Source organism: Pongo abelii, chromosome 12 (genome assembly GCF_028885655.2).
Source record: "Pongo abelii isolate AG06213 chromosome 12, NHGRI_mPonAbe1-v2.0_pri, whole genome shotgun sequence".
Lineage (NCBI taxonomy): Eukaryota > Metazoa > Chordata > Mammalia > Primates > Hominidae > Pongo > Pongo abelii.
This window is the reverse complement of record NC_071997.2, coordinates 78701985-78714743: the sequence shown is the minus strand read 5'-3', so window position 1 is coordinate 78714743 and position 12759 is coordinate 78701985. Positions and strand designations below refer to the sequence as shown.

Here is a 12759-nt window from a genome sequence, read left to right as displayed (position 1 = left end):
ACCCTGAGAGACCAATGTAAGTAGGAGGAAGAATACAAGCTTTCTCCAAGCAGGTTGTAACAAGGAGAGGGATAAAAAGCCTTTCCACGATAGGACAACACGAGAGTCACTGTGGGTCCGGATTTCTCAACCTCGGCGCTACTGACATTTGTAGCCAGTTAATTCTTTAGTGTAGGAGGCTGTCTTGTGCATTGCAGGATGCTTGACAGCATCCCTGGCCTCTCCCCCTCAGATGGCAATAGCATCCCTAACAATTGTGACAACCAAAAAAATGTCTGCAGACATTGCCAAATGTCTACAGGGGGGCAAAAATCACCCCTATGCTATGGATGAAATAACAAACAGCTTCCAGTGTTAACTCACTCTCTTGGTAAATAGCACTCCCAAACCACCTCACCTCCTGAACCAGGAAACAGAGACAGAACAGAAGAATTTGTAGGAAAAATAATAAGTTCAATTTTGCATATGTCAAGATATGAGATAGCAAATGGAGATGTCCAAAAGATAGTTGGATATATGAGACTGGAAACAAGAAAAGGGGGCTTGGCTAGAGAAACAAACCAGAAAACCATTAGCTACGTTAGCTCAGTAAAAGCCTCTGAGAAAGGCTTTCTTGAATCTTCAGCCAAAATAAAAATCTCTCAATAGATGATGATTATTACCCTACACAAACTCTACCTAGTACTTAATTAAACAAGAAGCCCTTGATGGATTTAGTCTACTGCAGGGTAATGCAGTACTCATGCACAATTTTTACCTTCATCTGGACAAACTTGCCATATGTTAAGGTCTTAAGGGTAAACTCTCACATATCCTTACTAATTGATACGTAGCAATAATTTTCCCATTTGGCATATGCTCCCTCATTTGACTCTTTGTTCTCAAATCCATTGTTCCATAGTCTATCTGTTCTGAACAGATATTTGTTCTCTACTTCTGCAGATACATAATTAGTAAAAGCAGATGCAATTCTCAACATTAAGAGTTACACAGAGTGAGTTTTCCAACATTATCATTAAAGAAATTCTATACTAGAAGGCTCAAAGACTCCAAATCAATTCTTTTTCTTTAACAGAAACCTCTCTAACAGTTTGAATACACCTCAGTTCAAAAGCCTATTTTCCTGAATGTCTGTTTTTGATTGAGAAAATTTACTTAAATGTAATTTTCCAAAAATTAGAAGACACATTTCTACATATGAATAAGTTCACTTGTAAAAAACCTATTCGAAATGTTTTATGAAGAGTTACATTTCATGTAAAAATAGCAGTGAAGAAACAATTTTCCTAACTTAAGACATATAATATGGTTAACAAAATATAGTCAAAGCAAAATAAATCTGAAAAAGTAAATAGGGACACTTTGCATATGTTATGTTCAGTTTAAACTTGTTCCCTGTGTGAAATCTTCCCCCACTGTGTGTTCTTTCATTTTTTCAACTAGCTTAAAAATTTTTTTAAGTGAGGTAAGTTGAAATTTTGTTCTAGAATAGTCTTTTAAAATATCAACCAGTTCACAGAATGTGCACTCAGCTTATCTCCATAGTTATACCATACCAACAGACTGGTATACATTCAGTAAGGACAGGTATAAAGAATGGTTACATTTCCTTTTAGATATCATAAAATATTACACAGAGAACATAACTCCACAGACATTCCAAAGAGAAAAATTAAGTTTAGCATTTTTCTGACCACAAACTAAGTACAGAATAAGCAGATTTTTAGGACCTACTTTTGTGTATATAATCCTTATTAAAAATAAAAGGATATCATAAAACTAAAATATCAGTAAACATCTGCTTTTCTTTATATGTTCCTTAGGCTAAGATTATAAAATCAAATATGATTTTTACTGAAGGGAATTACTAGCCATCCCCTAACAACCCCATCTTTTCCTCACATAAGAAAATGCAAATTATGTCTAATTTGTGTTCACCAATGAATCTTATCACTTAAAATTACAACACAGCTAGAGAAGCAAGAGAAGGAAAAGCAGTGAAGTGTGTTTAAAAGTTATTCTTTCTTACCAATATGTTGCTGTAGAATCCAAGCGTTTGAGGCACGAGCAGAGAGCATCCTTTCAACAGCTGGTGCAAGTGTCTTCCAATTAGTAAACTCCAAAGTGAAGATAAGGGTGTCAATGCTGACTGAGTCAATCCTATGTTAGCAAGATGTTAATATGATATTAGAAACAAAACATGCCAAGGGTTCGTACTTGAAACAAACTCCATATACCTATTCTTACAAAATCTCAATGAGGAGGGCAGACAGAAAACCAGGGCATGTTAAGTATTTATGTAACTAGAGGCAAGATCAGTGGATATTAAGAATCATCTACAGGTTCCTATTAACTGAATTGACTTTTTATGTAGCTGTCTAAGAGATGACAAGAGGAACCTCAGAGAGAGTAGGAACTTTCCTTCTCATGGGTGACAGCACCAATGACATCAGCGGATTTGCCATTATTTCCTCCCATTTGGACTATCTTGCCAAATGTAAATTGACCATCCTTACAGACATATAATTTAATAATCCTAAAGGGATAAAGCCCAAACACCCCAAGTTATCCCTAAACTGAGTGTACAAGTGTACAAGTATGGCTTGTTTCTGCCCACCTCCCAGGGATGCACAGCTGTTCTCCTCTAAGAACCTTACCCCCATTATAAATTTAGCCCTAAACGATATAACAGAATAAGACTTGTCTTTAAGGACTGAAAGAAGGGGTTCCAAACAGACCTTCCCCTGTTCTTTCAAAATAACGTCAGACTCCCTACCAACCCACTCAAAAGAGGCTAACCCAAAATTTATAAGCACTTGAAACCTAATGGAAAGAGCACTGGCTTAAGAAAAGTCTTGATGTTTAATACTGCTTCTGCTACTTATAACCAAAACAGGTTGCCTGAATTCTTTAAGCTCTAGCTCCTGCTCTTTAAAATGAGAATAATACATAAGCTGCCCATTTCAGGGAACTATATGTGAAAATAATATGAGATAACATAGTAAACATACTTTTAAAACTATAAAGTATTATATGAAAAATTGATATTACCAGAAATGATTTGAAAACTTCAGTATTATATTTTTAGAAGCTTTAAAATTTAGTCAAACCTTTAAAAGAACTCTAAATCCTAACAAGATTACTTATCCTGTATTCAATTAGACACCCCCCTACCATCACAATGGTTGGAGAAAAAAAAGTCACTAGGGCTTCTAGTAATTACTACCAAAACAGAAATTATTCTCAAGGTCACCTCTTTGGAGGTATTACTGAGCAACAACAAATAAAGAAGGAAAGGAAATACAAGGAAAGAAGATAAACTGAATAACAATCTAAGCTTATCATCTCAAAGACACGTCTGGTAATTTGGAGTCAAAATATCTTTGAAATAATGGACTAAAGATTATGAAAATTATTTCCCAAATTCTTAATTCTCCAATATGCAAACATCTAAGGAAGAACTTAAAGTGTAGCACAGATGTCTTGGGAAAACATTTCATTTCTCAGCATATCTCAGTGAAATCACAACTTATCAGAAATACTGAGGATAAATGAAATGATCAAATATATTCAAAGACAAACAATTTCCTTGACTTTCTAGGGGTCCCAAATCAAAGGTTACTTGGTTCTGGTTCTTTATTCCTTTTTTAATGATTTCATTTTTCTGCCTTAATGCACTTTAGGTCTTACTGTGACCAAACACAAAGTCATTTTTATGCAGTTATCTGAACATATACATGACAAGTAGATCTGTTTGCACAGCTTTAGTTAATATAACGGTGAGTTTATTTTACCAACACTGATAATGCCACTAAAAATGTATTGTTACTTGACTACAGTGACCATTACATTGCATAGAGCAATTGTACAATCATAAACGAGTGACATTTAATCAACTAAATGCACAAATGACATTTATGTTCTATTCTCCCATTAAATGGGGGTGGGGTGCGCAGGCAGAGGAAGACTTAGTCTTGCATTTAAATATTGTGACAGGCAATTATTCAGTCAGATACATTTTCAAGACTGTTTAAGCCAAGCAATACCCAGAAAATATGTTTATAATTTACGTGACAAAGATTAAGCAACAGACCTACATGTGATATAAATAACAATCAAAATCCACTTTAACAACATATTGGAATTTTTATAGAATGTTTCTTATAATAGCTCTTTGAATGTAAATTTGATCAAAGAAAGCAAAACATTTATCATATGCAGTGTAAACATTGGCTTTACTCATTCAATAAAAGATCAGTGAACAAAAATTTGACCATGTTAAGCATTTTCATTGCTAAAGTTAAATTTTCCACTGTATTTTTTCTAATGAATATAAAGTAACCAAAGTTACTCCTCAGGAGTAAAAAACACGGAATTGGCATCTCCATTCAGAACACCAAAAGTTTTACAACTTACTTCAAAACAGCTTCTACTTTACTAGTTCTTAATTCTTTTATATTTCACATATCCGATAAATACAGCACACACCCAATGGCTTATTGTGACAAAAATTCTCAACTGTTCACAAGTGGGGGAAAATGCGGGAGCAGTATCAGAATTGGGGAAAGGGGGGATAAATTACAAAGCCCTCTAAGAGAATAAAGCTAAATAAATCCTTCTGCCTACAAGTAGTCCATTTAGTTGGCTGGGGAGGAAAGGAAAACAGGCAATGTTTGATTTTTTCCCCCTGCTTAGGTTTTTCCTAATTTAGGAGCAGGAAGAAGCAAGAAAAATTGGCACAAATCCCTCAGGTTAGGCAAGGGATTAAGGATTACTAAAATTGAGTAACAGAACTATAGATAGCCCTCCACGTCCTAAGAGTCAACCAATGGTAGATTAAGAATACTAACAACAATAATGAAAAATAACAATACAACAATAAAAAATAACACAAATTTAAAAATACAGTACAACAACTATTTACATAGCATTTATATGGCATTAGGTATTGTAAGTAATCTGGAGATGACAAAGTATATGGGAGGAAGTGCATAGACTAGACACAAATACTATGCTATTTTATATAAGGGACTTGAGCATCCATGTGTCAGAGATGTATGAACCAGAGCAACTCCATCTTGAATAGGGGCTAGGTAAAATAAGGCTGAGACCTACTGGGCTACATCCCCAGAAAATTAAGGCATTCTTAGTCACAGGATGAGATAGGAGGTCTGCACAAGATACAGGTCACAAAGAACTCGCTGATGAAACAGCACTTGGTCAAGAAGCTGGCCAAACCCATCAAAACGAAGATGGTGATGAAAGTGACCTCTGGTCAACCTCATTGTTCATTACATGCTAATTATAATGCATTAGCATGCTAGAAGACACTCCCACCAGCCCCATGACAGTTTACCAATGCCATGGAAACTTCAGGAAGTTACCCTATAGTATAAAAAGGGGGGAAGCCTCAGTCCTGGGACTTGCCCACCCCTTTCCTGGAAAACTCATTCATGAATAATTCACCCCTTGTTTAGCATGTAATCAAGAAGTAACAATAAGTATAAGCAGCTCAGCAGCCTGTGCTGCTGCTCTGCCTATGGAATAGCCATTCTTTTGTTCCCTTACTTTGTTAATAAACATGATTTCACTTTACTCTATGGACTTGCCCTGAATTCTTTCTTGCATGAGATCCAAGAACTCGCTCTTGGGGTCTAGATTGGGACCCCTTTCCAGTAACACATGGATTTTGGTATCTGAGGGGGATGAGACTCAAGGCATAATTCACCTTAAATTCCTGCCAGCTGTGAGCCCGTGAAATCGAACAAGTTATCTACTTCCAAAATTCAATGGTGGGACAGGTGTAAGACAAACATTCCCATTCCAAAAGGGAGACATATCCAAGAAGCAAAGAATAATAGGACCCAAGTAAGTCCAAAATTCAAGAGGATTATCTTGAGACTGCAAGATAATCTTCCCTGACTCCACGTCAAGGCTTCCTGGATAAACTGGGATGGAGGCTGAGCCTCCACTATCTCAGGAAGCTCCACCCCTATGACTTTGCTAGGCTCAGTCCCACCCCTATGGCACCCCTATGGCTTTGCCCAGACTTCAGCTCTCCCAAGACAGCACTTCATGCTGGTAGCTCTACAGTCCTGAGGTCTCAATGGCAGCCCTGCTCCCATGGGTCCTCTAGGCATTGCCCTGGTAGAAACTTTGTGGCAGCTCTAACCCTGTATTTCTACTGGGCATTGCTCTAGAAAGGCTCTCTGCAGTGGCTCTTCCCCTGGGACAGGTCTCTGCCTGAGCCCCCAGACTGTTTTCAACAACCTCTGCAATCCAGGTGGAGGAATCCATGACCCCACAGCTCTTGCATTCTACATGCCTGCAGAATTAGTACCACCCCACAAACCCTCCTGAAAACCATTCTAATCTCCTAGAGCCCTGGGCCTGTGATGGGAGGGGCAGCCTCAAAGATCTCTGGAATGCCTTCAAGGTTTTTTTCTAATTGTCTTGATGATATCTTCTATTTGTACAAATCTGCTCAGCAAACGGTTGCTAGTCACAACGTTGGGTTCCTCTCCTGAAAATTCTCTTTCATTCTTTTCCACACAGCCAGGCTGAGAATTTTCCAAAATTTTCTACCTTCTTCCCACCTAATTATAGATTCTGTCCTAAGTCATTCCTTTGCCCTCACATCTCACTGTAAGTGGCCAAAAGTAGCCATGCAGCAGCCTGAATGCTTTGCTACTTAGTTATTTCTCCCTCCAGATATCCTAGTTCATCACTCTTAAATTCAGCCTTCCATAAATTCCTTAGGCATAGACACAGTTCATCCAGTTCTTCGCTAATTAATAACAAGGATGGCCTTTACTCCAGTTTCCAACAGAGTATTGCTAATTTTCATCTGAGACCTTGTCATAATGGCCTCTGCTATCCATACTTCTATCAACATTTTGGTCACAACCACTTAAGTAATCTCTAAGAAGGTTCAGACTTTCCTAGTCTTCTCCTCTTATAAGCACTCACCAGACTCACCCTTAACACTCCATTTATGGAAATATAGGCTTTTTCTAGACTGTTCTTCCAAACTTTACCAGCCTCTACCCATTACCTAGTTCGAAAGCTACTTCCATATTCTTAGGTAATCGTTATTAGCAACAGCCCCACTTCTCAGTAGCAAATTTCTGTCTTAGTCCATTCTCTGTTGCTATAACTCAATACCTGAGACTGGGTAATTTATAAAGAAAGTACATTTATTTCTTACAGTTCTGGAGACTGGGAAGCCCAAGGTCAAGGGGCCCATCTGATGAGGGCCTTCTTGCTGTGTCATAACATGGCAGAGGTCATCACTTGGTGAGAGAGCAAAAGCATGCCAGCTCCGGTCTCTCTTCTTCTTATAAAGCCACCCACCAGTCCCATCACTGAGGCACCATCTTGATGATCTTATCTAATCCTAATTACCTTCCAAATATCTCACCTCCAAATATCATCAACAAATGAATTTGAGGACTCTTTCCAACACCTGAAATTTGAGACACATTCAAACCACAGCAGTAGGTATCAGACAGTTTCTATGTTTTGGTTAAAGAAATAAATAAATTAGAAACCAGAAAGGAGCATGAAGGCTGAAAGTACTGGGCAAGTCATATCGAATAGGAGTTAATAGCTTTGGTAGAAGAACACAAGGAGTGTGTCTAAGAAGAAAATGAGTGCCTTAGGGACAGACACCACACGGGGTAAGAATTGAAACACGAAAGTGAAGACTTCTAGATATTTTATTGAAATTCTATAAAATAACAAGTCCTCTATTTTCCTGAAGACTTCCATTTTATTTTCTCATTTGACTTGAATTATCAGGCCAAAAGAGTCCTCTTGCTACTACAATTACTTGTCTTAGGACACTAACAATTTTTGCAAAGGCTGGAGGCTAATAGAAAGAGTCTTCTTCTTGCCCCCCAAAAAATTCTGACTCAGCGTTTGTATAATCTCTCACTGAGGGCTGCCCTTCTGAGAAACTACCTGAAGTAAACAAAATATATTCTCAGATACTTCAGAAATCAGTATTTATTAAGGGTGACAAGTTTCAAATACACAGGATGCTGTAGGGCAGGAGTATTCAGTCTGGTTGGCTGAGGGATAGACAACAGAAATCTCCAAAGCAGCTCCAAGCATTCTTTCTTCTGTTACAGGCATTTTAAGAGAAGCATGAGGAATGCCCAAAAGTCGAAGAAATATCCCTCTTAGAAGAGCTCACTGACATCTATCCCCTCATATCTCCTTCCAGTCACCCCTTATCTTTTCCCAGGACTCTGTGCTTAAATTCAATCTCACTATTAGCAGCCACCAACTCCTTCGCCCCAATTCAGCCATCACAGTCAAAACACAGATATACCCTTCTCCAAACACTGGGATCTCAACTGAAGGAAATTAAAGGTAGTATATTCAGTCAAAAAGGGTAAGCCCCACTATGGTAGAATTTCTTACCAAGAATTGCACAGTAGAATCAGTGGGTCAAATCCAGCAACCAGAAGATGGGGCAACCACTCCTTATATTTTGCTTGTGCTTTAATTGCATGATTTACAAATTCATATATATGGTTCCATGGTCCCAATGAGCAACCTTTCCTCAAAAAGTAGCGAAATATCGAAAACTTCTCATACTTCAGGCAGTATGCCAAGTGAAGTTCATTTATCTGGGCTCCGTATTTCAAAAGAATGTTCACAATTCCAAAGAACTCACAGCTCCACCATAAAAAATAAAAACAAAAAAAGAAGAAGTTAGACTTTGACATAAGATACTTCTTACAAATAGTTAATAGTAGTTATAGCTGGGGAATAAGTATGGCAGATTAAATAGTGGATGGTTTCTACACATCTAGTGGATTGAGATTAGAGAATGTGGTGGGGCTTTTGCTTTTTACACCCTCCTGCATGGTTTTTAATTTTCAACTGTGAAGAGGTATTATTATAATTTAAAACATTCATTTAAATAAATGTCATTTTAAGAATTATCATTGACAGAAAACTCAAATTGTGATATTTTGTACAATTAAGTATCTTTACTACAAAATACTTTGCTTAACAAAATCAATAAACAATGTGATTAATCCTTAAAACTAAATGATTTACTCTAGGAATCTCTAAGATATCATTTTCCTTAGCAATAACCTTAGCCAATTTCCCTCCCACTTTTAAACTTATTTATTTTTCTAGAGACAAGGTCTTGCTCTGTGGCCCAGGCTGGCGTGCAGTGGCACAATCAAGGCTCACTGTAACTGAACTCCTGGGCTCCAGTGATCCGCCCACTTCAGCCTCCTGAGTAGGTGGGACTACAGGTACATGCCACCATGCCTGGCTAATTTTTAAATTTTTTTGTAGAGACAGAGTCTCACTATGTTGCCCAGGCTGGTCTCAAACTCCTGGCCTCAAGCTATCCTCCCGCCTTGGTCTCCCAAAAGGTATGCCACTGTGACTGGCCTTACATTTATAATGCTATTAAAAAAAATTTAAAAACCTTTTTAATTAACAAAAATTTAATTTACAGCACTACATCTTAAAATTAATTAACTTCTATTATTATCTCCATTGTAGATGCAAAAACTGAAGCTGAGTCACAGAGCTAGTAATTGGCAGAACTGGGATAATGATATCAAACCAAAATCTAACAGTGAATATGACACAGCAAATTTCTGTCATATCTCTTCTCTAACTATTATGAAAACTGAACACTTCATGATATAGTCAAATTGAAGAATATTTTAGAGCCAGATCTATGTTTTCCAAAGTAGGTTACGTGGAACTTTAGTTCCTGAAAATGATCCATATGAAAAATACTCTCCAGTGAAAAAAACTGAGAAACCTTATACAGTATACAGTGAGCCTGAGAAAGAAAGATAGGATGAATGTATTTTTAAACAATGTGTTAGTGACATTTCCAATTATATGCTCAATGTTTTTATTCAACTTTCAGATATCTTTCAGAAGAAGTACCTTTAAAATTAACAATGGGTATAATCATTAATCTGAAAAAAGCAAACAAAAGTATAAAATGCCCAAAACTCTGTAAACACAAGAACAATGGTATATATACTTAAATATAACTTCTATCCTATGTTTCTGGACTTTTCAAATCCTTGTAGATCCATTCCTCTTTTAGGAATTCACGAAGCACACTGCAATAAGAAAAATTATCAAAAGCCCTCCACAAAAGAAACACATTCAATATTATTTAATCCTGTACTTCCCAAACTTATTTAACAACACAACCCCTTTAATCCCATATAATATCTATTAACAATCTACAGAATTAGTATTCTACCAAAACACACTTTAGAAAATCAGCTCTAAACCTCTTCCAATCATTCACATTGCTTTGTATTAGAAGGGGCAAGAGTAAATCCCAAAAGGCTTATAAAACTGCACAGTGCTACAATATAGACCCTTTCCCAAAAAAAACTACCATTTATTTGAAGAATAAAATAAACACAAAATAAACTGGAGAAGCACAGAGTTTTGTCAGCATGCCCTGAGCTTCTCGGAGGGTTATTAAAGAAGGTCTCAAATACATGTGCACACTACAGAAACACAAGCAACTTCAACTTCAGGGTTCTATATGACCTTGATTATTACATGTCACTAAGCACACAATAAATCCTTGAGCATGGATAACCTCTGGTTAAAATATAAATTAGTATGTATTTCTCTTAACACTTCAACAAATTCTCTCTGTAGCCCTAATATCAAATTGAGAAAACTCTTCAAGTACCTGAGATTTAAACAAAAGTCTATCTTGTTTAACATAAATATCAAGAATTAATTGTGACAGAGGGACTGTACATTATATAAAAAGTGAACAACATCAGATACTGAGAGGAGAGATTTAAAAATTAAAATCCAATGTCTAGACCTTATTTTGGGGGTTTGCACATTTTCTACCACTCTGCTCCTTGAAGTTCAAAACTGTGCCGAAAAACAGTGCTCACATATAAAAGAAGCACAGTAAGAGAAAATTCAACATGAAAACAAAATTTATTTTAAACAAATAGAAATGGGCAAATATCTTTAGCATTTTATGTTCAATTAGCAAACAAAATATCCAACCAACTTATTAGGTGAATTATAACGGCCAAATACTGAGTTTTACTGAATGGCTTTTGACCATTAGCTGAAAACAAGATGAAGACATTCAGTTTTGTCAGATGTGCCCACACGATATGGTGGCTAGAATGAACACAATGAATTCTATGAAACTAATGTAATAACAATGATTAGTATCAACTAGAAAAACAGACAAAATCAGGTGAGCTAAGCCACAATCTACTTCTGTGGCCATATATAAAAGGCATTCATATTTGCTCAAACAGTCCTAAAACTTCTCAACTTCCCTCTTCCTTTCCCATTCCATTTGGAGGAGTCTTTTTCTTATATTTCCTCATTCGAGATGGATTACTCAATTACTCTTGAAAGACTGGCTTCATATCAATATAGCTGCTAACTTTTTAGCTCCAAAGGACAAAAACTGCTTTTGTTGCAGGATCTGTACAGTAGTGGAGGAGACACCTTTCCATCATCCCTGGGAGTGGTGAAAGGAGGTAAGGGTCATCCTCACAAAGAATACCTACCAAAAATGTTTCAGAACACTGATAATGAGCTTAAAAGTTGAATTAGCTGAAAAAATAATAAGGAAGAGAAAACTTAAAACCTGTGGCACTTTAGGAGGCCAAGGCAGGAGGATCACTTGACCTCATAAGTTTGAGGCTGCAGTGTGCAATGATTGCGCTACTGCACTGCAGCCTGGGCAACAGAGTGAAACTCTATCTCAAAACCACAATAACAACAATAATGACGAAAACTCAAAGCTGTTATTTACCATTTTCATCACCTTTTGGTGTTAATTGTACTATTTATAAAAGTAGATAAAAGTTTATTAGAATACAACAGGTCAATAGTGCAAGAAAGTCCACAAATACTAAATTAATAGATTTCAGAGAAATACTAGAAAACATATAAATGAGAAAAGCACAGTCTTTTAGCCATTAACACCTGAAGTCAGATAGGTGTTAATTACAACAATCACACCAAATTAACACTATCATAACACACTGTTGCTATAAAAATAAAATTTTTAAACTTATACCATTAAACTTATTATCTATTACCAAATCCCTAAAAATTAGAATATCAAATAATTAATTTGGGAAAATTGAGTCTTCTAAGTTACCTGGTACCAGTATTGTGACCAAATTTGAATTCTTTTAACTGGTAAAAGTGATATACGAAATTCGTGTATGTCTCATTAAGAAAAGTAAGAAGGGCTAGGCGTGGTGGCTCACACCTGTAATCCCACACTTTAAAAAGCCAAGGCGGACAGATCACTTGAGGCCAGGAGTTTGAGACCAGCCTGATCAACATGGCAAAACCCCATCTCTACCAAAAATACAAAAATTAGCCAGGCGTGGTGGCATATGCCTGTAATCCCAGCTACTCAGGAGGCTGAGGCATGAGAAATGCCTCAACACAGAAGGCAGAGGTTGCAGTGAGCCAAGATCACGCCACTGCCCTCCAGCCTGGGCCACAGAGCAAGAGACTGTCTCAAAAAAAAAAAAAAAAAAAAAAAGAGGAAAAAAATAACATATGATAGCTATTTTAAAATTAAGATTATATTCAATTGTCCTTGCTTTATAATTGGTGACTGTAATTAAATTAATTTTAGTCATGTGATTGTAGGCAATCCAAATTTTAAGATGCTTACTTATTGAAAGAAATAACCAAAAACATATTTTTCAGCTTCAATTTTTTTCCCTCAGACACTGGTTA

General features: G+C 36.7%; 1 protein-coding gene across 10 annotated transcripts in view; it reads right to left on the bottom strand.

Moving 5' to 3' along the window:
* The window catches only part of ASB3 (ankyrin repeat and SOCS box containing 3), a 256125-nt gene that overhangs the window by 157882 nt on the left and 85484 nt on the right, over positions 1-12759 (bottom strand). For all 10 annotated transcript variants that reach the window (XM_024241978.3, NM_001204507.1, XM_054546492.2 and 7 more), the window contains 2 exons: positions 8428-8685; positions 2030-2160 (listed from right to left, as the gene is read on the bottom strand). In XM_024241978.3, the coding sequence (XP_024097746.1) occupies positions 2030-2160; positions 8428-8685 (389 nt within the window). The remainder of the gene's footprint in view (positions 1-2029; positions 2161-8427; positions 8686-12759) is intronic.